The following is a 27,388-nucleotide window of genomic DNA, read 5'->3' as shown; positions in this document are numbered from 1 at the left end:
TCTTAATTAGGTGTTTTGTCCTTCACATGACAGGTGATTTTTTGAAGAATATACATGATTTTTATCTTAAGGCCCTTTATTAAGAAAATAGGAAGAAAAAAGTGCCTTGCTCTGTGATGGTAGAGCTTGTGGGCTGGCTGGTTTGGTTGCGTGAGTATTTGGGAGTATTGTTTGTTTACGCAAGTGGTTTCCTAGGTTTCTGTGTGTCCTTGCCAATCTGTGTGACTTGGCGGCCAACAGCTCTTTCCCAAACCATGTCTTGTGGCCAAATGCAAACTGAACGTCGAGGAATGGAAAATATTGCAAAGTTTCTAAATGGTCAGGAAGATTTTTTTTTTCTTTTAAAAAAATATTTAATAGAGTAAGTTCTTTTTAAAAAAAAAAAGATTGGCACCTGAGCTAACATCTGTTGCCAATCTTCTTGTTTTTCTTCTTCTTCTTCTCCCCAGAGCCCCCCGGTACACACTTGTGTATTCTAGTTGCAGGTCCTTCTAATTGTGCTATGTGGGACGCCGCCTCAGCATGGCCTGATGAGCGGTGCTAGGTCCGTGCCCAGGATCCAAACTGGCAAAACCCTGGGCCTCTGAAGCGGAGTGCACTAACTTAACCACTCGGCCACGGGGCCAGCCCCTGGTCAGGAAGATTTTAATTCCAAGACAGGTCTAGTTCCTATTTTGTGAAAAATAGTATGGAAACACCTACTTTTAAAAAATTCTCTTAAGTATATAATTGCACCCAAGGAATGAGAATATTCTTCACTTGGTGTTAAGTGAAGAGAGATTGGGGGTACTGGTTTGATTAGGTAACCCAACCCTGGGCCTTCCTTTAACATCGTGCTTCTGCGCTAGACTGTTAGCTCACCAAGGTAGGCCTCTTTATGTATTTTTGTATTATACATGGCATCAAGTAGGTTCTCGGTAAATGTTTGCTGAGCCACATGGATTTACATAGGGCTCAAAAGTACCATTTTTTAGAAGAATCTTGCTGAAGAGGGCCTCTCAGATGTTTGTTTGGTGCAAAGAGGAGGGCTTGGTGAGACAGACTATGGGAAGGAGAGCACAGGCATAAGATTTAATCTGGGAGTAGGAGGAGACCAGGAAAATGAGGTAATGCGGTTTGCTCTTGTGATAGATGCTAAATCAGATCTTGAGGATGTTTATCTTGGGCTTAAGAGCAATGGAAAGCCACAAGAACCTTCCTGGAGGGGGAGGGAATGGCCAAATCAGTGAGTGGAGAAGCTCATTGGGCTTTTTAGGTGTCGTTGTGACTGATGACCTGGGAGGGACTGTCCTCTCCTGCCCCTTGCAGGGGTGAGTTTGATACACCTTGTTTTTATAATTTGTTCTGCCAGGTTTCTATGCACCAAAGAATATTCTGAACAATAGAAACAAAACTCCAACTTTTCATGTTATGAGTTTGTCTGTAGTATGATTTTTATGTATCTACATGTACACCACACATTTCCACAGATCAATCAACAAAAATATAATTTGGGAACCATTAAAAAACCCTTCCAAAACAATGAAACGTCCTCAGCAGTCCTCAGTCCTCCTGAGTCTCTTGGTAGCCTCCAAGACTTCAGCTAGTTCCCAAAGGCTGTCGAAGCTTGTGGATAGATTTAGCAAATTGGAGGTCCAATTTTCATCACATGAGCTGGCCGCAGGCCCAATCCACTGAGAGAAAGAAGCTTCAAAAGATCATCGTTTTTTTTTGGAGGTCCAGCACTTCCTCCCAGGAATATCTAAGTAGGCTAACCAACTAAAATTGATTCACCTAAGACTTGTCTATTGCTTACTATGCCAGAGTTGGATGTTCTTGCTTGTAATGATCTCATTTCCAGGCTAAATAAAAGATATCCTGCCTGGACATCCCACACTGTCCCAGCTCTGGTGAGGTCCAGGAGATGGGTGTGGCTTAGGCCTGATCAGCGGGGAAAATGCAAGAGAAGGATAAATGGTTATAGGACTTTCCATCTTGCTTCTTGATACAGACAATGGAAGTGTTAAGATATAAACATGGAATAATAATAACAACTTCAAATGATTTTTGCAAAGCTCAATCATGGTGTGGGGAGCAGCTCTATGTAAACTGTGGCAAGCACTACGAATTAGAGTTGTTGCTTGTTCCAGAATGTGAAATTCATTAGGTAAAAAAACTTTTTAAAAGCTGTCTTCAAAATCCTGGCTTCGATCTATTGTAATTTTTCCATGGAAGTAAGTCTGTAATTCACATATTAGAAAAGTTGGTGAAAATATGTTCTCTCATCTAATGTCACTGGTTTTTTCATGCTTTTGCCTCAGTTGTTTCTCATTTGGAGTGTTATTACCTTTTAACTTCTAAAAATATTGGGGTATATTTTTTTCTTCATCTATATCCTCTGTCTTTTAACCCAAGAATTCAAACTGGGGGCTGGACTTCTCTCTTGTGGAAGGCAAGTCAAGAGCTCTTGCAGCCTTGCATCTAAAGAGCCTGGTATAAGGGAGTTGGCCCAGGTTCGGGTCTGTCTCAAGCATGAGTACTGTTGGTGGGTTGGTTAGAAAATGCTGCTAATCGTGGAAGATACTCTTCTTTGAAGAGAGGCAGTTCTCTGTTCTTTCAGACCTGCAAGCATAAGAAGCAATTTCCTGTACCTGGTTCACTCTTGGCTTTTAAGACAAAGCCACCTGCAGATCAGAATTTTCTAATAAATGCCAGCCACCCTCCACCAGAGGAATGTTGAAAATGTCAAAAAGTATATTTTTTTAAAAAGCTACAATAGAAATATTTTAAGGGACAGTAACCATCATCAGTGAAATCTGAAAGCATGTTTGTGTTAGTTCCTAGCATCTCTCGCCAAGGATTGAATTAACAAAAGGGAAACATAGGACATTGTATCTTAGGAGTAACATCAGAATCCAGAAAGCCCATATGACGAAGTTTTGGAAACCGTGGAAGTGAGCAGTGGTCGCGATCATCCTTTCCCAAGAATGAGAACAGTTTTCAGATATGAATAGGTGGTTTGTCCATTATTTCCCTCCCCTCCCTCTTTATATTCAGGTTATACTATTGATGGTTTTGCAGTAAAAAAGACAATTCAATTTTTTCACTTTAAAGTGCATATCTAAGGGATTCTCTAATTTTGGTTTTACAGAATTATATTTGTTTTGGACTAAATTTTTCGAAAATAGTTCACATTTCAGTTTTGTTGTTGTTATTGTTGTTTGTTCTATAATCAAAGCAATAAAGGGCTCCATAGTTCAGTGAAAATGCTCCTTCATGGATATAATATGTCTCCTGAGCTGAAGCAAGTCCTGTGTGATCAAGCACTTACGACGGTCTAGTCTATTAAAGAGCAATAACAATCACCAGGCCAGAAGGGAGTTGTAACTGAGGACGAGGATGATATTTCTCGATGAAAGAGGCCAGGTCAGGCCTTGTCTTCCATTCTCTTGTCTTCATTCCTCTTTTCCATACCTCTTATCACAAGCAAAGCCCAGCCTGTTGGGGACCTGAGGACGCAACTGAGATGACTTCCCTGTAGTCCCTCAAGCATATGTTTATTAATGTGGATTCACTTAGTTATTAAGGAGATTCTTTAGCCAGGCACAATTAAAGCATGGAAGTCATGCAGAAAAACATCTTGCTTCCATTCCAGTAAAAAGAGTATGTCCTGGCTTTACTGTTAATTAGCTGAGAGTCTTAAGAAGAGTTGAAACAAGGCTTGGACTCCATGACTTCTCAGGTCTTTTCTAAAGATAATGTTTTGTGATGTCAAAGAAACTATACAAAGAAACCTGACTAGGTGTCACCTATGTCTCCTTTAATATGTCAAGTCCTCCTTGACTTCAAAATACCACCTGGAACCATCTTCCCTTCTTCTGGTACACTCTCTACTTAGATACTGTGGGGCTAGTTTTTGTGAGGTAGGAAACTTATAACTTCTCAGTCTCCTGCCCAGGTCTCTCATGTTTCTCATGGTCAGATCTGACATCCTCACCACCTATTTCACCACCTCCTTATGTTATATCTTGGCCATAGTCTTTGAAGAGTCACCACCCAGACAGCTTTCAGTCACGGTGACTTGACTTGAGATCACCCGAAAGGAGTAAATAATGCCATGAACATCTTTTTTGTTTGTTTATAGCTATATCTCTAGGGCTTTAGAGCAGTGCCTGGTACAGAGTAGATGCTCAGTAAGTACTGTTGGACGCAGAGCTGGCACCACATCATTATGTCTTGGGCCCCCCATAGTTGCAGTCACACATGGGGACAGGCATCCCCAGTCATTCTGTTCTCTGTTACCACCCCACCCTATGCCCAACATTACTCACTTACAACTTGTTTTTTTTCTTCCTTCTGTTGATTCCTTTCCTAGGCTAATCTACAAAAATTTCCTGTTCACTTGATTAATAACCTAAATGTCATGTTTTCATTTACTGAATAAGCCATTTGGAATGGGTTTGGTTTTCCAGTTATTGTTAAGACCCACTGATACCATAAGGCAAACACAGGCAAAGAACTTTGAGAGAAATGATAGTGCTTGTCTTTGAACCCAAGAGACTTTGGGCTCTACTAGTGAGGAGTCAACTGAAGCAAACTTTTCTCCACTATTAATAGCACTTGGTCAGGGGGGAATAAAGTCTGGGAACAGACGCCTGCGTGAAGGTCACACCCAGGGATTATTATTATGAACTATATCTGAAGTTGTAGTAATGGGAAAATGTAAACTTGTTTTAATATAGGACTTTGTTACACCTAATAAATACATAATCCTCTATATCCCACTTCCTCTAATTTACAAGTCTAGGTACCCAAAAGAGACAGTATAAAATCAAAGGTGAACATTAGCTCATTAAAACTGCACCCCAGGGCGCCTCGTTGTTCACATCAATGTTGGTCCTGGAGTGAACTTCTGCTCCCAAATTTAATTGGGTTAGGCTTTTGGAAGAGTAATTATCTGCAGTTTGGGAGGACGGTACTTTCTATCCCCGCCCCACCCCCCCCCATCACCAAAGAGCCTATTACCGAGGGGCGTAGACTTCATCCCTAGGGCTTTAAGTCAAACCTTCCATTGGAATAGTGCAGTTGGTTCCCCAAGGCTCCAGGGACCAAGTTCATTCCATCAGGGGTGGTACCAATTGGGCATTCTGGGGTGTAGAGAATGAGATCCTTCATTTCTTAGGGTTTTAGCTTTGTCAGAGCACCTCTTGCCCAGGGAGCTATCCAAGGTGCTGTCTGAAGCTCCCTGTCATCCGGTAGATCTGAATATTTTGTCCCAGACCCAATATTTTGACATATATTTCTTCCTATCTTCAGCCTCATCCTTCTGCATTTGTCTAATCCTGAAACCATCTGTCTTTCCCAGTTTGGATTCTTCCTGACCGCTACTTGCTTCCAAATCCTGAGATGGGTTGTGACGCATTCATAGCTTGCTCTCAACTAACCCTTTGCCTGCATCTTGTCTGGACTCTGCCTTATCTGACTTAACTTTGTCATCTCTCACCCTGTCTCCCATCTGGGCTTTGTGTATCAATAGGGCATGTCAGCAAAGTGATAGAAATCAGAAGTTGATCCGCAAGAGAAATTAAACCTAAAGGCATATATGATTTTATTTTTGTATTAATATAAATTGCCCAGGTTATATACTGTTGAAGAAATAGTTCTCTAGTGAAAAAACTTCTAGTTATAGAGACTAGAAATTAGAAATAGAAAAACAGACAAATAGAAAAATAATGTTCATTTTTAATTTATTATCTTTCAGCATGTTTGTTAAAGTAAATTAAATATTCAGCTACTGTTGGCAAGATCAATATTATTCTTGGAACATATATCTGTTATACAGATTTTAGTCACATTTGCAATTCTGACCTGAAATAAAGCAAAGAAAATTGTTTTGATTATAGTAGTGGATGACCTATTCTGGCAATTTGTGCCAAAATGTATTTTTTATGGTACTTTTTTTTAAAGATTTGGAACACTCCAAATTTACATATTGTGTGAAAACTTGCCTGGAAGTTAATATATTTTAATGTAATAATAATAACTTATGTTCCTGTAAAAATGCTTTTAGATGCTTTCAAAAAATTATTGGTCATCTAATTTCCACTACAATATGTTTGTTGTCTCTATAAGGAAAAGCAAATCCGTGTTCACTTAGAGCACTGTGGATACGTATCAGGTGTTGTGCAATTGATTGTATAACAAGTGCTCTCTGGGTTTCAGTTTCTTCTACAATGATCACAGTCTTGAGAAAGAAAAACAAACAAACCTCCAAGCACACCACCCTCTGTCCTCTAGCTTTGAAGACATTGCCTGCGTTGAGTATTACCAGTGGTGTTTGTGTTGGCATTTAAGGCAGAGCTAACAACTATATGGAATCATTCCCATTCCTTTTCCCAGTCCTTTGTGTGACCAATGATCCACATCTCTGAGACCATTCTCAAGATTAGGGATGCAGATCATTGCCATTAACAGTTTTTTATGTCTTCATAAAGCTAATAAACCCTCCGGGGACTGAGCTCTTGACCTTGGCTTCTCACCAACTCTTAGTATAGAAGCACCACATTCTTACTGGCCCCAGATGAGCCTTGACTCGATTTAGACTTTATTATAAATAGAACTGGAATGGTCCATTTTAGCAGTAGAACCCATTCTTCCAAGAAAACCTTGTAAGAGAGCCTGGCAAATAATATAGATAAAAGGAGAACAAGTCCCACAGAATGGAAGTCTGGGAACCTGAGTCCCCATTCTCTTCCCATGACCTGAGGCACTTCAGTGCTCCACAGAACTCTGTTTGAGAACTACTGATTGCCCAATTCCTTTCTTTACAGATGGGGAAACTGAAGCTTGGAGACGTTAACTCAGTGTTCAAGGCTCACACAGCTAAGTAGGGGCAAAGTTGAGACAAGAAACTGGTCTCCTGATCACCTTCCACTGTCTAGTTCACGACCTCTGCCTCCTCTCTGTCCCTTCCCGTTTCCTCTGGTTGAAACTAGCACATCATGCACTCACTCTGACTTCTGTACTGACAGGGCTTTTTTGTCCCCAAGGAAAAAATACTCTAATTCATACTGGCTTAAACTAAAGGACTTTGTTACCTATTGTAAATTAAAAGTTCAGGGATATCTGGCCTCAGGTACAACTAGGGCCTTAAAAAATGGCAGGCAGGGCCCATCTGGTGGCATAGCAGTTAAGTTCGCATGCTCCGCTTCAGCAGCCCCGGGTTCACTGGTTCAGAACCCAGGTGTGGATATACACCACTTATCGTGAGCCATGCTGTGGCAGGCGTTCCGCATATAAAATAGAGGAAGATGGGCACAGATGTTAGCTCAGCGCCAGTCTTTGTCAGCAAAAAGAGGAGGATTGGCGGCAGTTGTTAAACTCAGGGCTAATCTTCCTCAAAAAAAAAAAAAAAAAAAGGAAAAAAAAAGCAATCCAGTTCAATCTTCTCTTTGTATCTCTTGCTTCTGTTGTGCTGGCTTCATTTTCAGGGGGCTTTCTTCATGGATTCCAGCAGGTGGAGGCATCCAACATTCTTATAGCTTATGGTTCTTGTGGAAAGAAAGCTTCTCCTAACAAAATTCTCATAATTGAGCCTCATTTACCTGAGTTGGTCCATAAGCTCATTCCTGAACCAACCTCTGTGGCCAAAGGGTTTAAATGATCCAATGGGTCAAGGCTGGGTCATGTGGCCACCCACGGAGGGGGGGTTGGGGTCAGTCGTGCTCAAACCATTTGGACTGAAAATAAGGCAGGGCAGGTTCCCCAGGATAAAACCAGGGTGCTGTTAACCAGAATTGTGAGGGAATGAATGCTGGGAAGGTAAAAATGACATGCATCGATTGCAACATCCTCAACTCTTAGCTGGCTTTTGAAGCTGATACTTAGAAATAGAGGTGAGAGGGCCCCCTGCAGAGCTGCTGGCACTGTTGCTGGTTCTGTAGGACCTCAGGCTCCTCTCCATTATGGACACTTCCATTTTATTATTGCTCAATTAGGAAGCATATAGGGATTTCTTGATTTTTTTAAAAAGCACAGGATTTAAACATATCCTGTGTTTTTGGAGGCAATTGGTAGAAATGTCCAGACAATCCATTAGAGGGCTTCATACATTCGAGAGTGTTTGGTTGAGAGAGGATGAAACAAGGTCAGAAAACTTCCAGAAAGGTCTCTAAACAGTACACAGTGTTGACCACTCCAAACTGCTCTGCTCTCCTCCGTTCCACTCCCCCGGGGCAGTATGCTTTTAGAAACCAAGCACAGCTCATCGCTAGGTCGGCTCAGATGTGCGCTCTCCAGCGTGTTCTGGGAGGGAAAGGCCGCCTTTAGGTTTCCTAGGTGAAGAAATAATAACGATGGTGTTGGAAGAAGAAGATGGCGTTAGGATGTCCCGGTGTTAATCCCGCTGTTTTATGGCAGGATTCTAATTATGCTTCAGTGGGAGGATTTTAGGAGACTGGCTGATGGAAATGTGGACCTGAAATCCAGAAGCTTGGGTTCTTGTCTCAGTTCTGTGATAGATTGCCTGGTTGACTTTGATAAAATTTCTCACCCTCTCTGGGTCTTAACTTCCCAATCTTGAAAAGGAAAGGTTGAAACTATAACAACCAACTTGCACATAAATTAGTGTTTCCCGAAGTGTGGTATGCATACCATGGTAGCTCATAAGATTATTTTAGGTGGGACATGGCCATTTTTTAAATTTTAATAATTATATATATATTTTCTCAGTTTTATTGAGATATAATTGAGCATATAACTTATGTGTATATTTTAAATGTACTAAATTAACCAACATGGCAACTCCCAAATTTCATGGGTAGTATTGGTAAAGAGCCAGACAAAATAAATTTTATATTTTTCAAAGATAAATAGAGTTAAAGAAAAACATTAAATAATATTAGTACCATTGGTACACAGATATGGCAAAACCTGAAGGTGGTAGATGAATTATAGAATTTGAGAAAACTCTGATATACGTGACCTCAAGATAAAAAAAAAGAGTTTTTTGATAGAGTACTATAATAATGATTTGACAGATGTGAAATTTGAGACCATGCTTTATTGAGAACCCACACTACACCAGTTGCTGTACTAAGTACTTCCCATGCATGAGATTATTAAATTTTCAGAAACATCACTTGAGGTGCATATTATTATTCCCATTTTACACCTGAGGAACTGAGGCTTGGAAGGAGTTAGTTACCTTTCCTGAAATCATGCAGTGATTGGCTGAGTTGTTATTAAAAGTAAGAACTACCTGAGTCTAAAACCATGCTCTTTCCACCAGCCACACTGTCTCTCTGGGACTCATGGCTAAGGGAGAAGTAAAACCAAGAAAGGACCTCATATCTTCTGACTTCAAATCCTGGCAAGTTTTTCTCTAAAATTCATAGTGCTCCGAATTCCTTCTGATGCTCCTCACAGCCTAGATAGGGCTGGACATGCGAGCAGACAGAACGTGAAGCTTCCCACTTCCTTCGACTCTGCGAGTACCTCCTGCCCCGTAACCTATCAGTTCATCATGATAGCTCTAATTTTAATGTATATTGACCTTTTTGCATTTTAAAAAATCGTCTTTGTGTTCTGTAAGTTTGAGGTTACCCTATATTTTACACCCTAATAGAGAATAGCTGAGAGCTGGCAGGAAAACCCAGGGAATTATAAACAGGCTCTTCCTTAGAGTGTACCCAGGATATCTGGGGAGGGGAGTGGGGACGTGGGGGAAGAGAGAAGAGTGGAGAAGTGCCATGCAGAAGAAGGGAGGTTGACCGAAAACTTGGAAAGACACTTTGGCAAACTCCACATTTTCTTTCAGTCCACTTCTAGGTCCAAAATAAATTTTAGAAAACACTAGTACAATGACTCAATTGTACCTTCCTCACGGATCTGAGGTGATGGCTTTAAGTGATCAGGACAGGGCTTGACCCATCATTAGCCCTCCTGAAATGTTACCCGTAATAGTCATGGCGGTAATCACGTGTGCGGTGGAAAATGATCTCTTCCCTACCCTCAATATGCCTTATGCTCGCTTAAATATCAGATGTTTTGAAAGCTCGTTAATTTCTGTATTGAAAAAGTCATAATGGACAAATGATGAACTGGGGAACATTACAACACTTATGACAGATATCAGGTTACTCTCTTTAATATGTAAAAAAATTTCTGTAAATCAATAATGAAAAACTAACAACCAAATAGAAAAATGGGCCAAGGACAGCACACAAAGGAAATATCCATGGCTTTTAAACATATAAGAAGATATTCAGCTTAACTCATAATGAGAGAAATTCAAATTATAGCTACAACGAGGTGCTATTTTTTATCTAATCAGATGGAGAAATATCAAGAAGTTCAACATACACTGGATTTATGAGGGTGGGAAAAATACTCTCATATATTGCTGCTGGAAGCATAAACTGGTCCAACTTCAAGAAGGAAAGTTGGGCAATATTTAACCAAAGTATAAATGCATTTTCCCTTTTATTCAGCAATTCACTTTCTAGGGCTTTCTCCCATGGCTATACTCAGAAATGTGTACTTAGTCATAGGCACAAGTAGATTTATTGCCACATTGCTTTAATAGCTAAAGATTAGAGGAAATGTGAATGTAGATCCCTAGGGCACCAATTAATTAAGTTGTAGTATATCTATATAATGGAAAAGCTATGGAACAGTTTAAAAATATAAGGCAGCTTTAGATAGACAGATGAGAGGGAGAGATAATAGATCAATAGATTATGTAACAATCTCCGAGATATTAAGTGAAAAAAATCATGCTACAAAATAGTGTATTGTATGTTAATCATTTGAATAAAAACTGAAAGGCTATACCTAAATATGTATTAGCACATGAATAAAGTATCTTTGGAATGATGTCCCAGAAGCTGAGGGTGAGAGAGAGGCTGACCTTCACGGTCTTATATCTTTCACTTATGCACCATTCTGTATCACCTATCCAAAAGATAATAATAAAAAAATTAAAAACCATTAATCCACCTGGAAAGTGTGGCCCTGGAGCCCTGAGAGACATTACTCATGTCATTCTTTGACAGTCCTTTCACTGCCTCCGCTTGGCCTAGCGCTGTGCTAGAGTAAGGCACCCATCCCCAGGCTGGCATGTGCAGAACCTTCAGGAAGGCCTAATCATAGAGTTAGAAAGGGGAGGAGAAAGGAGCCATAGTCTCAGCCCAGGTAATCTGGGAGGATCCACAGTGACCCTCAGATCTAATACATAGTCTCTTTTCACAGAAAAAGAATTGGCCTAGAGCCTAGGGTTGCCAGGTAAATTTCAGTTTCCATTTGAAAAGACAAGTAATTTGTTTAGTATAAGTCTGTCCCATGCAATGTGTGAGACATACTTAAGTATTTTTAATCGCTTAATCTGGCAATCCAAGTGGGATCCAGAGCCTGGCGGCTCATCAGGAAGTGTGTATTCTCCCAGCCTGGCTTTCCTGACCTGTGAAACGCAGAATAATAACTCTCCAGCTTTATCCCAGGGTTGCTATGAGGCTTACATACGCCCACTGCTATGTGAATAGTTAAGTGCTCTAAAATAGCGAGGAATGAACACGGTTGCCCTCAGTGTTATTGTTATCAAAACCCTGGTCTCCATGGCAAACAAGATATTGAAACCCACTGCCTTGTTTTCTACCAACTTTACTGTGATTTCCTATAAGCCGTAGGCACATAGTCATACGTTTATTTTTATATTTAAAGGGAATTTCTAAAATATATCAACAGGGACTTCATTCTTAGTATTTATTGTTCTTGCACTTCAATTTGTTGCCGTTATTTTAAACCATCTTTACCTGATGTGAATGGATAGCAGAGTATACTGATTAATTCTTTTAGCAGATGTCTGCTGAACACCTGTCTGCGCCAGGCATGGGAGGTAAAGTGGTGAGTGAAACAGACATAGACCCTGCCGTCATTGAGTGCAAGATCTGGCTGAGGCTCAGCAGTGATAGAACCGAAGGAGGAGAGTAAACAGATAAGAATGCTTCTCAAGCCTGGTGTGACTTTACAATCACTTGGGGAGATTCTAAAAATTCTATTGTTAGTGGAGTGACCAGCCAACCCAGTTTGCCCAGGGTGGAGGGGCTTCCCAGGACATGGACTGATGTCTAGGCTCACCGAAGACCAAGGTCGCCCTCGGTGATTCCAATGTGCATCCAGGCTTGAGAACTGCTGGATTAGGAGTGTTGGGCATGTTGGCTCTTGAGCTCAATAAAGGTGATGACTTCTCCAGCAGTGTGAATGTGATTACGTACATAGACATGTAGGGAGTGAGTTCATGTACTAGAGCCAACGCCAGCTAACTAGGTAAAACAGACATGGAAGGAGCAGGAGTCTGGCTTGGAGTGGGAAGGACAGGGAATGGTTGTGGTTTGTAGTACATTAGACCGCCATATTTGAGAGACCCAAGACTGTCTAAGTCAGGGGTTTCCAAACCCTCCCCAGGTCCAAAGGACGAACTCCAGGAGCCCCCTGTAAAGAGATTGATTGGGAGGGAACAGACTTAGTAGGCAAAATTGCCCTGGACAACAAATGACTCTATAAAACTATAGCCAACTGGGCAATCACAGCCGCTCTTCTTTTGTCTGTTAACGGATGAACTTCTGTGTTCCATTCTGTTTGAAAAACAAAAAGTTTTAAAGCCACTAATCTAGATGAGATCACTCACTTTACGGATATTATGGGGTTTACTTTCATTTAAACTCTTCTTTCTATTATTATGGTCACACCATTGTAAGTTATATCCTCTCCGCAATGCAATGAAATGAATTGTGTATACCTCTATAGCTGTATTTTCTAAGTTGAATATTCTTGCTCCTATTTGCTTTTATATTTTATAATAGGCATAAAATGCAGAATCTGAAATGAGAAAGTGCAGATAAAAGTAAATATATATGTATATCTATTTATATATAAAATGTCTACTTAAAATATATTTAAATTCAGATTTATTTATTTATCTGTACTGTGGTGCAATTTTCATAGGCACCCTTATTTTATTTTGGTTTGAATGAAGCTGAGATGTGTGTAACTCCTTTTGTTTGACGAAATTGCCCTACATAATGCATGAGCAAAAATTCAGCTGTCCTCTCAGCGGTGTTATTAGAAAACTGGTGAGACAGAGTCTCTTGTAAGTCAAAATCAGAAAATTTCCTTGTAAATGAACACCTATTCCATGGAAGAAGAATACTTTTTCCTTCCAGGTACACTCAGGGAAGATGAAGAGCGAATCCAGTCACCCATGGCCCCTGAGGTCATCGCCTTCTACATTTCCTTTATCTTAAATGGAGCGACACTTCTGTTTCCAAGGAGTATCCTCCCCCGCTGGCAAGTCATGTGGTGGAAAATGTGTTCTGAGAACTGATCTTAGGTAGAACCAACGTTGTCGGTAATGCAGCCTTCTTATCTTTTCGTGTTCTTTCTTAAATACTGTGTAGCGTGGAGCTCCCTCTCCAAATATCCCGCGACTTTTCCGTTGGGGTTCGTCACTTGGCTTTCTGTTGGTAGTTGCTAAGGTAAACTTCTCTTCTAAAACTGCCACTGGGGCCAGCAGGGTTTAAAGCTACATCCTTCCCAGACCCCGTGAAGTGAAGCAGGGTGGGGCCGACATCTGCCCTGGTGGTTTCAAATGTTGGCAGATTGTTGACACTGGAGATTGCCTCCTGGCTTTTGTTTTGCTTTTGCAGCCTTAATGCTTTGTAATCTTTGAAGTCTACTTTTTCAGTGTTAGCCAGGGCATAAGAATAATTTCCTCGTTGCCAGGGGGAACCAAAATGGCAATGGGGACGTCTTGGCAATGCTGACCTCGTCAGTTCTCTGTGGATTGCTGATCTCGGTTCTTTGGACTCCTTGAAATTTGAAGCTGATAAAACCACTGCTGTCTTGAATCTAGAAATGTCACACGCTGAGACGTTGTCTGAATGCTTCCCACAAACTCTGCATTCCAGAGAGGCAAAGAATTGTGCATTTTAACAATCCCTTGTGTATCTTGACATAATGAGAATTTGTGTTTCAGAAACTATTAGCAGTGAGAGCATATGTAAAAATATTAAGTGTGGCGTGTGTGAGTTGCTGGTGAAGTTACAGCCCTCATTAAATATCTTATTTCCTAGAATAACAGTACATTGAGTAATTGTGATGAAATTCAAACCTAATGAGAAATCTCCATAATAAAAATGTTTGAATGTTTCCTTTGTATGTAAACATAGCTAAATCTATCATTAGTAAGGAGTTTACTCATTTATTTAAAAGTATAGAAAGTACTGGGGCCAGCCTAGTGGCAGTAGTGGTTAGGTTCATGTACTCCGCTTCAGTGGCCTGGGGTTCATGGGTTTGGATCCAGAGCGTGGACATATACCCCGCTCATCAAGCCATGCTGTGGTGGCATCCCACATACAAAATAGAGGAAGATTGGCATGGATGTTAGCTCTGTGACAATCTTCCACACACACACACACACAAAACCAGAGAGAGTACTTGCCAGGAGGCAGGTAGATGTGGTATGTGCCCTTATATGCTTAAAGCCTAGTGAGGAATACAGATGAGTAACCAGAAAATCGTGAATTAAAGTTATAATGCTGATACTAAAAGAGACTTAGAAGAGACATTTAACCAAGTTTAGAGGTAGAAGTTAGCAAAGGCTGCCTGGAAAAAGCAATATCTAAATAGGACCACCATATATAGTTGTCTAGGTTGTACACTGCACAACTATACTTAGTGGCTATGTGAGAAGACCTGGAAGCAAGAAAAGGTGTGATGTCTTAGTTTAGAGGAACTAAAAGAAATTCTGTGGCTACCATGTAGACTGTGAAATGGGTATGGTGGTTAAATATGAGGGCCAGAACACCAGGGCCTTATAAATCAAGGACAGTGAGGAACCCCTCATGTGTTTTAGGCCAGGAAGTAATATGGTCAGTTTGGCATAGAAGAAAGAACACTCTGGCTACAATGTGGAGATCGGATTAGAGTGGGGCAAGACTGAAGCAGGAAGACCCATTGGAAGGCTCTCGCAACCATCCCAACAAAAGATGGTGTTCCAAGCTGGAGCAGTGGAGAGGACGGGGTGGAATGGATAGCTTTGAGAGAAGTTTAGGAAATTACATCATCAAGATTGATGGAATTTTGGAGGAGGGAGATAGACGAATCAATGAAAATGCTGAGATTTCTCGATTGGTCATTAGATAGTGTGGTCTCCATTCACTCAGATTTGGAACACAGAGGAAGAGCAGGATTTCGAGGACAAAGAATGAGTTTAAAGGTCAAGGGCATGTCCAAGTCTCGCCCAGCAGGAAATCAGATGTGTGGGTCCGGAAGTTAATAAGGGATCCGGCCAGTGATATAGACTTGGGAATCACCTGTATGAAAATGAGGCTGGAAGTCTTGGGGTAGTCAATCAGTCAGGTAGTTTGGAAGCCTGTAGCAGAAAAAACTATATACCAATGGTTTAAACTGGGAGATCTTTCATATGAAAAGTGCAGAGGTCGAAAGTCTAGACTGGTTAGAAAACTCAACGGTTTGAGCAGGAACCCAGGTCCTTCTGTGTTTCTGCCAGGCCCACTGCGACGACTTCCATCCTCAGGGTCGCCTGCTAGGGTGACCAGCTGTGCCACTTTGCCCAGGATGGAGGGGATTTCCAAGACATGGGACTTTCCATTTTAAAACCAGGAAGGTCCCAGGCTAACTGGGATGAGTTGGTCACCCTTGTCACCTCCGGTTTTAAGATGGTCACTGCATCTGCAGCCCATTGTGTCCACACCTCAGACAGGAAGAAGGAGGAAGGGAGAAGGACAAAAGGATATCCCAGCTGAGTCAGGCTCAACACTAAGGAGCTTTCCTGGCAGCCCCATCCAACTTTCTCTTCCATCTCTCTCTAGAACTTAGTCATTGGCTGCCTCTAACTGTGCGTGGGACAATGTCAGTGTCTCGGCTGGGTCCATTACCAGCCCCAGTAAAATGAGGGTTCTTTAGAGAGGAAGCAGGAGAGGATGGACATTGGGAGGGCCATGAGCAGTTCCTGCCAGTGAGAAAGACTCATCATAGTGGAGAAACCAGACCCAGTGAAATACAAGCACTTGAAGAGACGAGCAAAGTAGAGAATCCCACAAGAAGATGGAGAAGTAGCAGTAGAAGAGAGGAGCAAAACCATGAGAGAGGGTATCGAGGAATCCAGAGGAAGAACACTTTGTAAGATCAAGAGAGAGTCAGAGAGGGTAATGCCGCTCCATGCGATTTGTAAACAAGGACTATGGAAATTCCCCTCAGTCCCCAAAGGGCAGACACCCCAGATGTGGGAGAATTTGCTGAGCCGACTAGAGGAAGAACCTGGACTATATTGGCCCCCCATGGCCTTCTCCCGGGACCGGCGCTCACGCTGCTAATGGATGGCAATGCTCTATTCAGGGGGAGTGCACTGGGCCTCGCCATTTTCTGTGCTTTTAATCCTAAGGGCATGAGAGAAAAGCCTTCCCTGGCCTTGTTGAACATCAGGGTCCATCCACCCCCACATATTAAATTTCTACAGAAGTTCTGCAATCATAGGCAGAGTTCTGGCTCCTTTGGCGATAAGAGCAAATTCTTATTTATAAATGAATACAGGGAAGCCTGAAAAGTCGATTTCCACATTAGGAGGAAGGGTTGCCCTGCCCACAGCCCGAAGCTCGGATGTGGCAATTTTGCACTACTCTTTAAGTGCAGGCGTTTCTTTTTCCTTAAGCAAAGCTATATTTGAAATGTTCCAAGAATGAGAGCCTCTTTGCTCTACTGGAGAAGGTTTCCTTCTGGGAGAGGTTTCTTACCACTTGAGACCAAAATAGGACTGCAAATGCTCATCACTTCTTCTCAATTATAGATCATTTTGCCCATCACATTTCAGAAGCAGGACCTGCCTGTGAAGTTATATTACAAATCAAGCATCCTCAGTACATTGATTTCTGGAAAGATTTAGATTTAAGCTCATACCGCTTAAATCTTACTCATCTCCTTATCCATGGAAGCTAACCAGAAGCCAGGGGTTTTTTGCAGTTTTATTAAATGGAAATGAGAAGTTTCTTGAAACTGCGTCATTGTTAGGGACCTCATATGGCAAGAAATGGGAAGAAAAGAAGCCATTCCCATCAAAAACATTTACTGAAAAGGGATGCGTTTTGCAACGTCCTGTAGAGAAATCCTTTCTAATCCAGCAGGGAGACTGGGAGCCTGGCAGACTTGTTATGCTGGATATTACAGAGCATCCTGTTGTCTGGCACCTCGGGGTCCAAATCCAGCACTGAAATGGATTACCCATAGATGCACACATAGTGCCTTCTGCTCAATTTAAATTAGTAAATACTTGTTAAGACACTAGGCTGAATCTCTGGGCTGTGCCTTGCACTTACAGATCTCTGGGCTCCAAGGTTGCCCTCATGCTGAGGAGCTCCATGACCCTTCATCTCCATGTTGCCCCACTCCCTACTCCCCAACAGTGTCTACAGGGCGTATCGGCTGGGGTCCCCTGAGCTCAAGACTGTGGGGTCTCTCTGTCTACAGTCACTAACCAAAGAGAAGGTACCAATATCTTTTTCTGTAGACATTGATTCTAACCATCCGTTTGTTAACATCCTTTGGTGGGGATAAATGTGCACTACTATAGATCAATTATCAAGCATACCTAATTTTAGAAGACTTGACGTGTTTCAAACCTTTTAGATTTGAGGCAATGTGATAGAAAAGTTAATCTGGTTATTGTGTTATCAAACAGAAGTAGTATTTGTAGAAAAGCTTACATGGCTTCCATATAGAAACCTCCATCCATTCAGGATCCTGGTGTAAGGGAAACTTCGCTCTCCTGCTGTAGGAGGGTAGATCGAATTTTGAAAAGATAAATTAATAAAGAGACAGACGAGGAAATATTTGGAGGCAGTGTGGTGCAGGGGAAATGCATGGACTTGGTGCCAGACCCTGGTTTATTAGCTGTGACCATGGACTGCTGAATTAACCTGTGTAAATCTCTCTTTCCTCATTTGAAAAGTGATCATTCCCACTTCATAGAATCATTCATCAAGATTAAGAGAGAAGAACTTATGTCAAGAATCTAGTGCCTGGGGCCAGCCCCACGGCCAAGTGGTTAAAGTTCTGTGCGCTCTGCTTTGGTGGGCCGAGTTCATGGGTTTGGATCCTGGGTGCAGACCTACTCCACTCATGAGCCATGCTGTGGAGGCGTTTCCCACATACAAAGTAGAGGAAGATTTGCAGAGATGTTAGCTCAGGGCTAATCTTCCTCACCAAAAAAAAAAAAAGACTCTAGTGCCTACAGCACAATGAGTATTTGTTCCCTTTGAGTCTTTGTTTCTTAACAGTTGATTTGAGATGAATTCTTGAAAGCTATGTTCATTTTCATATGATTAAAATTATATTCAGGGGCTGGCCCAGTGGTATAGTGGTTAAGTTTGTGCGCTCTGTTTTGGTGGCCCAGAGTTTGCAGGTTCGGCTGCCTTGTGCAGACCTAGAACCACTCATCAAGCCATGTTGTGGTGGCATCCCACATACAAAATAAGGAAGATTGACATGGATATTAGCTTAGCAACAATCTTCCTCAAGCAAAAAGAGGAAAACCAGCAACAGATGTTAGCTCAGGGCCAATCTTCCTCACTAAATAAAAAAAAAATTATATTCATATAATGATTTGTTAAACTACAGAGGATAATAGTAAAATTGGAAACTTCAAACAGAAGGTGAGAATACTTTGTGCAAGTCATAGAAATTTGTGACTTTTCTTAGATGTTTTCAGAACATTCTTCTACCATAGGTAATCAGTAGATTGATAAATGGTTTGTGAATCTGATCGATTGAGAGAAAAGTCAGATGTTAATGATCCCCAATATTTAATACAGCTTTTTACATTTGAGGAATGCTATACCATTTATTTTCTAATAAGACAATCAACTGTTTTTGATAATCCCTATGTCCATTGCATTTCTATACATTTGACTTTTTAATTTTTTGAAAATCTTTGATGTGCAAAAAAAGCAAGACTCCTTCAAAATAAAGGCCAGTGGTGGGGCTGGCCCCATGGCCTAGTGGTTAAGTTCAGCATGCTCTGCTTCAGTGGCCTGGGTTCAGTTCCTGGGTGTGGACCTACACCAGTCATCAGCAGCCATGCTGTGGCGGTGACCCACATACAAAATAGAAAAAGATGGGTGACAGATGTTAGCTCAGGGCGAATCTTCCTCAGCAAAAAAAAAAAATATATATATGTAAGCTAATGGTTTCTACATAATTGAGGATGCAGTTTCATGGAGGCACCCCCTCTCCACGATAGGGATCTGTTTCTTGCAAAAACTGTATAAACGTTTGCTGAATGTTTTGTATGCATTATTGTCCAGGCTGCTTTCATTAAATGGTAGACCCCAGAGATGATTGTCATAGCAGAGAATGTAGTTGGGCAAGGGGATGGGACAGACTGGGAGGGGCTGAGACCTAGAAAAGGGTGTGTCTGCAGCTGTGGAGCAGGCACTAGGGATAATGGCTCCAGCTGCAGCTGGATCTTCTGTACGGTGGGCAAAAGTTGGTGTCAGAAGGGCAGGTCAGTGGGCAGCAGGTAGAACGAGTAGCAGTTAGTATCAGAGAGGTCCCACCCTCAGGAAGAGTGTGCTGCGTGGATATCTGGAAAGTAGGAGCTAACTTTTATTAACAGCTTACCACGTGCCTTTAGGCACTGGGCACTGTGCTTAGAGCTTGACTTTCGTTATTTTATTTAATCTTCTTTAAAACTCTGCAAAGTCACTATTTAAGCACCCCCATTTTACCAGTGAAAAAAGTGACTCTCAGTTAGTACAAGCAACTGGCTCAAAGTGACATGATTTGTTAGTGGTGTGACTGGGATTTGAACCCACATCAGGCTGGTTTGATAACCACATTCTTTTAACCGCTCCACTGTACTGCTTCCACTGGCAGGACCTGACCCAGGAAGGCTTTCAGTGAGGCATTCAGGAAATCTGGTGAGAAGCTCCCCACCTCAGTTTATGGGCTGGACTTCAGCCCTGGGAAGGAAGCTGCCAGAAAGAAGGCAGTGTCCTTGTCTTAGATACGCAAGGTTCTGAGAGCTAAAGAAAATAGAGACGTAGGCATTGCTATCAGAGCTGGATCACGAGGTTTCAGCCAGAATCATATAGGAGGAAATATGCTAAATTCTACTTTAGAAATGATTAATCCTGGTGGGAGGAGGGGAAATGTGAGAGTGGGTGGCCAGGAGGGACCACTCAAGAGGACAAAGGTGCAGATTTGAGCAGCAAAGGGTCAATTAAGGCGAAATGAGTGAAAGCTGTTCTCCTACCAGCATTGAAAATGTGCAGCTGGTCTGCTACCTGAACAAATATCGGCTCTGATTCTACTGGAAAAAAGGAAGGAGGCGATATAAATTTCTACTATCCCTGAGCAGCTAAACGTCTCCTCCCCCGATGATGAGAACAGAAATAATTAACAATTAACATTACAATTTACAGAGCATTTCTATATACGTCATCAGGTTCTCACTACTACCCCAAAAAGTAGATGTGAAGTCATATCTCACTTGAGCTTTAAAGTCAGCACAAAAAGTGAAAATTGGGTACCATCAAAATTGCTCTTGAAAGGTCCTTAAATTGCACGGAGAGTACAGTGCACATGGTTCTCTATATAGTATATCATTTCTGTGTACAACACAATTTTCCTTTCTGTGTTAAAATATGTAAAATAGATTTCGTTTAGTGGCTGTTTGTATGAAAAATTTATTTCATATGTGTATGTATGTATTGCAGTGGTTGGATTATTTTCAGTTGGTTTATTTTTTCTGAGTATGTTGAATGATTTTCCAAATATTGAATGTATATGTCATAGGACTGCCTGTGTTATTATTCCCATTTTGCAGGCAAAAAAACTGATGCCACAGTTAGCATATACATGATACAGTTTTAAACTGAGATTATACTTTGCAAATCCTGGATGGGCTTCTCTGCACCATACGGTTGCCTCATCACGATCGTCACACCGGAATGACAGTACATTTGTTAGCAAGTAGAATCGCAGGGGTACCTCACGATTCGTGCCCTGGCCACACTGCCATAGTGATGGCCTGGGATATAGACCCGTCATGCTGTGCCTTGGCTATGAGAAGTCCTTAATACATTGAGCTCCAGCTGTGCAGATGTGGCCAGCAATTGAGCATGACCTCAAAACTCAGGTCTTTATGTCTGCCCTCACTGAAACAGAAATGTTTTTCTATTGTTGTTTTCTGATGCCTGCGTGTGGCTAGAAGACATGTTCAGAGCCTCGGGAATATGGAGCCTGACCTTTTTGGCAGGATGGCTTAATTATTGATTTCGATTGCTGACACTTTTTTAAAAAATGCGTGTCGAAGTTTATGGCCCTTTTCTGACTCCTTTTAAAGGTTTTATCATTTCCAATAAATGTCTCATAAATCAGTTCAAGCTGACTAAGCAGCAGTATTTGAAGAGGCTCCTTCCCTCCCCTCCTGCCCTCATCTCTCTAACACCCAGCCTAGTGAGTCTCCCCCGACCCGTGGCCTCATGTGTCAGTCAACCTCCCAATCCACCTGTGATTTCTGCCATTTTCTGCCTTTTTATTTTTTGTTTGTATTTACTTTAACATCTCTGAAGCACCGTTTTCTCTCTTTATTGTTTAAAATAGATGGAGAAAGAGAGAGACAGAATAGGGAATGGTGGAGTAAGGACTCCATTGTCCATGAAAGCAATGAAAACACTGGCAACAATTGTCAAAATCAGTTTTTTAAGAATTTGAAATTAACCAAAGACTTGCAACATTTGGGAGCATTTATTAAAAAAACTCTTGAATATCAGTAAGAACAGTGAGCTTTGTGATATTTAAACTTACTCTATTCCCATCCTGATCTTTAAAGTCATATGGAAATGCAAGAGACCCAGAATAGTCAAACAGTCTTGGAAAAGGGGATGAAGTTGGAGGTCTCACACTTGCCAACTTAAAATTTTACTACAAAGCTATAGTAAGCAAGACTGTGTGGTCCTGGCTTAAGGATAGATACAGATCAGTGGAATAGAATTGAGGGTTCAGAAATAAACTCTAGTATCTATGCTGCATTGATTTTCAACAAGGATGCCTAGATGATTTAATGGGCAAAAATTAACTCAAAATAGATCAAAGACCTAAATGTAAGAGTTAAAACTATAAAACTCTTAAAAGAAAACATAGCTGTCAACTTTCATGACCTTACGTTAGACAATGATTTCTTAGCTATGACACCAAAAGCACACACAACCAAAGAAAAAATAGAAAATTGGACTTCATCACAATTAAAAACTTTTGTACTTCAAAGGATACCGTCAAGAAAGTGAAAAGACCACCCAGAGACTGGGAAAAAATATTTTCAAATCATGTATCAGATAAGATTTAGTATCTAGAATATATAGAATCTCATAATTTAACAATAAAAAGATAAATAACCCAATCTTTTAAATGGGCCAAGGACTTTAATAGACATTTCTCCAAGGAAGATGTACAAATGGCCAATAAGCACATGAAAAAATGCTCTACATCATTACGCTTTAGAGAAATGCAAATCAAAATCACAGTTAGATACCACTTCACATCTACTAGATTGACTGTAAGAAAAAAAGAGGGACAGTAGCAAGTATTGGTGAAGAGGTGGCGAAATTGGAACTCTCGTACATTGCTAGTGAACATGAAAGTGGCATTGCCACTTTAGAAAACAGTTCGGCAGTTCCTCAAAAAGTTAAACATAGAGTTACCATGTGACCTAACAATTCCATTTCCAAACATATACCTAAGAGAATTGGAACTTATGTCTACATAAAAACTTGTATGTAAATGTTCATAGCAGCATTATCCGTAATAGCCAAAAAATGGGAACAACTCAAATGTCCATCAACTGATGAGTGGATAAATGAAATGTGGTATATCTATAAAATGGAAAATTACTCAGTCTTGAATGAAATTCTGATATGTGCTACAACATGATGAACCTAGAAATATCATGCTAAGTGAAAGAAGTCAGTCACAAAAGGCCACATATTATATGATTCCATTCATACGAAATTTCCAGAATAGATAAATCCATATAGATAGAAGGTACATTCATGGTTTCCAGAGGCTTGGAGGAGGTAAAAATGAGGAATGACTGCTAGTGGGTATGAGATTTCCTCTTGGAGTGATGAAACGATTCTGGAAATAGGTAGTGGTGATGATTGCACAACTTTGTGAATATACTAAAAACCATTGACTTGTATTTAAAGGGTGAATTTTATAGCATATAAATTATGTCCAAGATTAACTTCCAGATGTCAATCTCATTAGGCTGGGATAAATGAAATAACTCACAAAGACAACCTCATTAACTCACTCACTCAGTGGTAAAATGATTCTTTTTAACAAAGAAGAAACAACTCACCAAAAACATTATGAAGTTGTTCTAAAATAGCAATTTTCTTAGTGACAGTCCAGGGTAAGGCACTCTTTCTGATATCAATATCTTCCTCATTCTGTCTTCATTTTCTAAAACTTATTAAAAATATACCATGTTCCTTCTAGTTCAATTTAGTTCTAACATGACCACAAAATATACTCTGATACTGAAGCCACAAGCAAGGATAATAAATATTTTCAACTCAAGTGCCAGCTCTGATTGATTGGGAGTGGCCACATGAACCACTTTGTTTAGAAGGATTCTGAGGCTATGTCAAGACTAGGCAGGAAAAATATGTAGTGATTAATTAAGAAAATCTATCTTGAACTTGGCAGTGATAGTAGGAGTGGGTAGCACTTGGCTAGTTATTTGATCTAGGAAAATGCATTATTCTGCTGAATGGATGCAAAATCAGTTGAGTAGATAAATCTTTGGATGGATTATAATGCAGCTAATAGGCACATTCACAGAACATGACCTAAAAATGAACTTGAGGTCTGTAATTTACATGTAAAATCTCAATATTTTGAAATAGCCAAGATTTAGGACTGAGATGTCAAAATCACTCAATAAATAGCATCAACTTTCATACTGAATAATATCAAGGTATTTTAAATAATACATTTTATGGTATGTGTTCTCAAATGTTCTTAATATGAGAGCATTAGCATATACTTTTAATAAAATCTGATATAGTGAGAGATTATGTCAAGAGAGATTTTTTTTGGCATTCACTGAAAAATCAAGATAATCACCAGAAGGTGGACTCTGCGAGCCTGCTGTAAGACGCATTTACTGAAGTTTGAGTTTCTGCCTCCAAGTGGAACTGCCTCCTCCCTGCTTCACACCCTACAGCAGCCGGCTCTTTCTTTGATAGACAAGAGGTATCTGGGGAGTGAGTCCTTTCTCTGTCAGCTGTTGTGTATCACTGGTTCTCAAAGTGTGGTCCAGACCAGCAGCATCAGCATCACCTGGCACTTTCAGAAATGCAGCCTCACTCTAGATCTACTGGATTAAAAACTTTAAGAGGGGGCCCGGCTGGGGCCTGTGTTTGACCAAGCCCTCCGGGTGACTCTGGGCTCAAGTTTGAGAAGCACAGGTGTGAGTTGTTCCCTTCTAGAACAGGGAGAGGAAGGAGCGAGTGGGAGAACAGGAGAAGCTGGGGAAGTGCCCCAGCAGAATTGGGCCTCATGGCAGCAAAGTTGGTTTGCGTTGTGAACCTCCATAGGACACAGTGGGGGTGTTCTTTATTTCTTTCCTCTTCTAGTCTTCATGTACCAACTCTCTCAAGAAAGGATTTGAAGTGCTCTCAGGATCTCCCCCAATCCCCATTCCCACCACACCCCACTACCAGCCTGTTTAGTGTCCCTTCTTTTGGGGCAGTAGCAGAGAGTAGGGAAAGGAGGATGGCACTTATACATTCCCTTGTGTCACAATGAAGAGTATTTTTATTCAAAAAAGCGTTGACATCAAGAACCCTGTCTTAGTATTTCAAAACCCAACAGGCCCCATTGCTAGTGAATGTGTGTGAAGCACCTAGAACAGTGCCTGGTTCTTAGTGCGTGTTCACCGTGCGTAGGAGGTAACGGTGTTGGTGGCAATTATTGCAAGGGCCAGATTTCTCCTGAGAGGGTGCCTGGTTGGCATCTAGAAGTAGTTGCTATTTGCGCCTAGTGGGTGGTTGCTATGTTAAAAGGCTGCCAGCTGGAGATAGGTTTTGATCTTGAAACTCTTCACAGGCGGGCAAGACTCCCTGAAGACAATGCCCTAACTGTGCCCTAACTGTGAGGATGGTCATCAGCTGAGCTGCTGCTGGCCTGTTGGCACTTGCCACAGAGACAAGGATCCAGACTGGAATCAGCATTTGGTGCAACAAGTGTGGGCGTAGGGGCTGAAGAACATCAAGCCAAGCAAAGAGGCATGTCAGGGCCTTTCTGGTAATAGTTTAGTGTCGGGGAGCCCAAAATACAAGGGGGTGGGGAGTGGCCACATGATGGAAGACAGCAGATTAAATGCTGGCCACCAGTGTGGGAACCTCTGAGCAAGCTTGAGAGTGCAGGCCAGAAAGGCAGTGGGTCCCCAAGACCCACAGGCAGATCAGATCACTGCTATAGGAAGCCAATGACCAGAGCTGGATTTGGAAGGCTCAAGTTAGGGTTCCCATCCTTTTCTTTGATTTTGTTCATAGAAATGTTGTTGTACATCCTGGTGTAGCTGGCAGAGCACCGTTTGTCAATATTGGGAAGATAGGGGGAGGCGGGGCAGGCGGAGGGAAGAGGAGCAAAGAGAGGAAAAGGAGAGGAGGAGGCAGTGAAGGAGGAGGGGGAAAAGGGAAGGAGAAGACAGAAGAGAAGAGGAGGCAGGAGGGGGTGAGAACGGGGAGGAGGGGATGGAGGAGAAGAAAATAGTGATGGCAGGTCCTGGTGTGTTCACTGCTTTCCAATCCCTGTCCTACATGTTTTGCATATACTTTCTCATTTAGTTAACAGAACTATGAGATTTGGTCATGGAAGAGTCTAGAGGAGAAGAGTCTTGTTCCTAATAAGGAAATTAACTTACAATGAACTTTTTCTACCTAGGCCCCAAGATCTGAGGTAACCAAAGCAATTCAATCAACTATAATGATGCGTGTTAAATGCAGATTGAATCATTAGGTATGAGGGGAGCTGTGGAAGGCGAAGGTTGAGTCCATCAAGGTATCTGACTCCAATCTTGGGTGTTTCACCTACTCTTGCTGCTCCTCCAGATTCTGAAGCCTCTTGGCCTGGGTTCTCAAACTCTTGTGCATATGGGGACCTGGACAATGAATGCAATGTGGGAAGTGGGCCAGCTATAACATAGTAATAGGCAACAGACACTTGGCCTCAATGTCAGGAGGTAATAGGGAGTAGTGGGGATTATGACAAAATGGAACCCTCATACTACCCTCTGAAGAGGCAGCACTACTCAGCTCCAGTTCTTTTGTTGTCATGTGTCATGTGACAGTGGCCTCAGAGTTGCTGGACCTTCTAATTTTTAACAAGAAGGCAGAGATCCCGTGTTCAGGCAACGTTCAATGGGCCAACAAAATGCATCTGCAGGATATATCTGCCCTCAGATTTACTGGACCACAGTATTTTCCTGAGTTGCAAACAGAAGACTGATCCCTTCCCTGTATTTCTTTCTCTTTCCAGGCCATTACATTTACGTGGACACCTCCTTTGCCAAGCAAGGGGAGAAAGCTGTGCTGCTAAGTTCTGACTTACAGGCTGAGGAATGGAGCTGCCTGCGTTTGGTCTACCAGATAACCACATCTTCAGGGTCTCCCTCAGATCCCAGCCTGCTGAACCTCTATGTGAGATTTGAAGATGAAAGCTTTGATCGCTTGCTTTGGTCAGCTAAGGAACCTTCAGACAGCTGGCTCATAGCCAGCCTGGATTTGCAAAACACTTCCAAAAAATTCAAGGTGGGTGGAATTCAGGAGGAAGGTGCAGGGCTTCTTATGTGACTTTATGCTATTCTGAGATCTTATGAGAACTTCTGCCATTGAATTTAGTTATCTCCTGTGTTAGGATGTGATGTTTTATAGGAGATGCGTCATAGAAGAATATTAGTAATGTAAATTAATATTTCGCTTATACCTAAAAAGAACTTCTTCCCAGATTTCTTTCCTGTCTATTTAAATGGAACTTTGGTAAGAATCTAAATGAGGCTTAAACCAACCTCTCGAATGGAAATTTATTTTCTAATGGGCTCGAGGGAGCATTTTCATTTCTTATAACTTTGTTTCATCCTTCTAAGTTGTGTGTGGTATGTGTTTATGTTATCTTCCTAATGGTTAGTTTGCTCAAGTTTTGAACAAAAGTAACTATAATAAAAGGAGAAATGAAAATACTTTGAAAGGGGAAAGGGACCTAAAGGTCATGTTCTAATTCCTGTTCAAGGATGGAAGTTGTTCCATCAGCAGTATCGGAAAAGGAA

The 27,388-nt window shown here is 41.4% G+C and overlaps 1 protein-coding gene across 2 annotated transcripts in view; it reads left to right on the top strand.

Annotated features, from left to right (window-relative positions):
* MAMDC2 (MAM domain containing 2) overlaps nt 1-27,388 on the top strand; it is a 147,864-nt gene that overhangs the window by 36,945 nt on the left and 83,531 nt on the right. For both annotated transcript variants that reach the window (XR_002803197.2, XM_001489321.6), the window contains exon 3: nt 26,602-26,873. Coding sequence is in view for 1 of the 2 variants with exons in the window: in XM_001489321.6 (XP_001489371.1) it covers nt 26,602-26,873 (272 nt within the window). In the remaining variant the exon portion in view is untranslated. The remainder of the gene's footprint in view (nt 1-26,601; nt 26,874-27,388) is intronic.

Source organism: Equus caballus, chromosome 23 (genome assembly GCF_041296265.1).
Source record: "Equus caballus isolate H_3958 breed thoroughbred chromosome 23, TB-T2T, whole genome shotgun sequence".
Lineage (NCBI taxonomy): Eukaryota > Metazoa > Chordata > Mammalia > Perissodactyla > Equidae > Equus > Equus caballus.
This window is presented reverse-complemented; position numbering and strand designations above follow the sequence as displayed.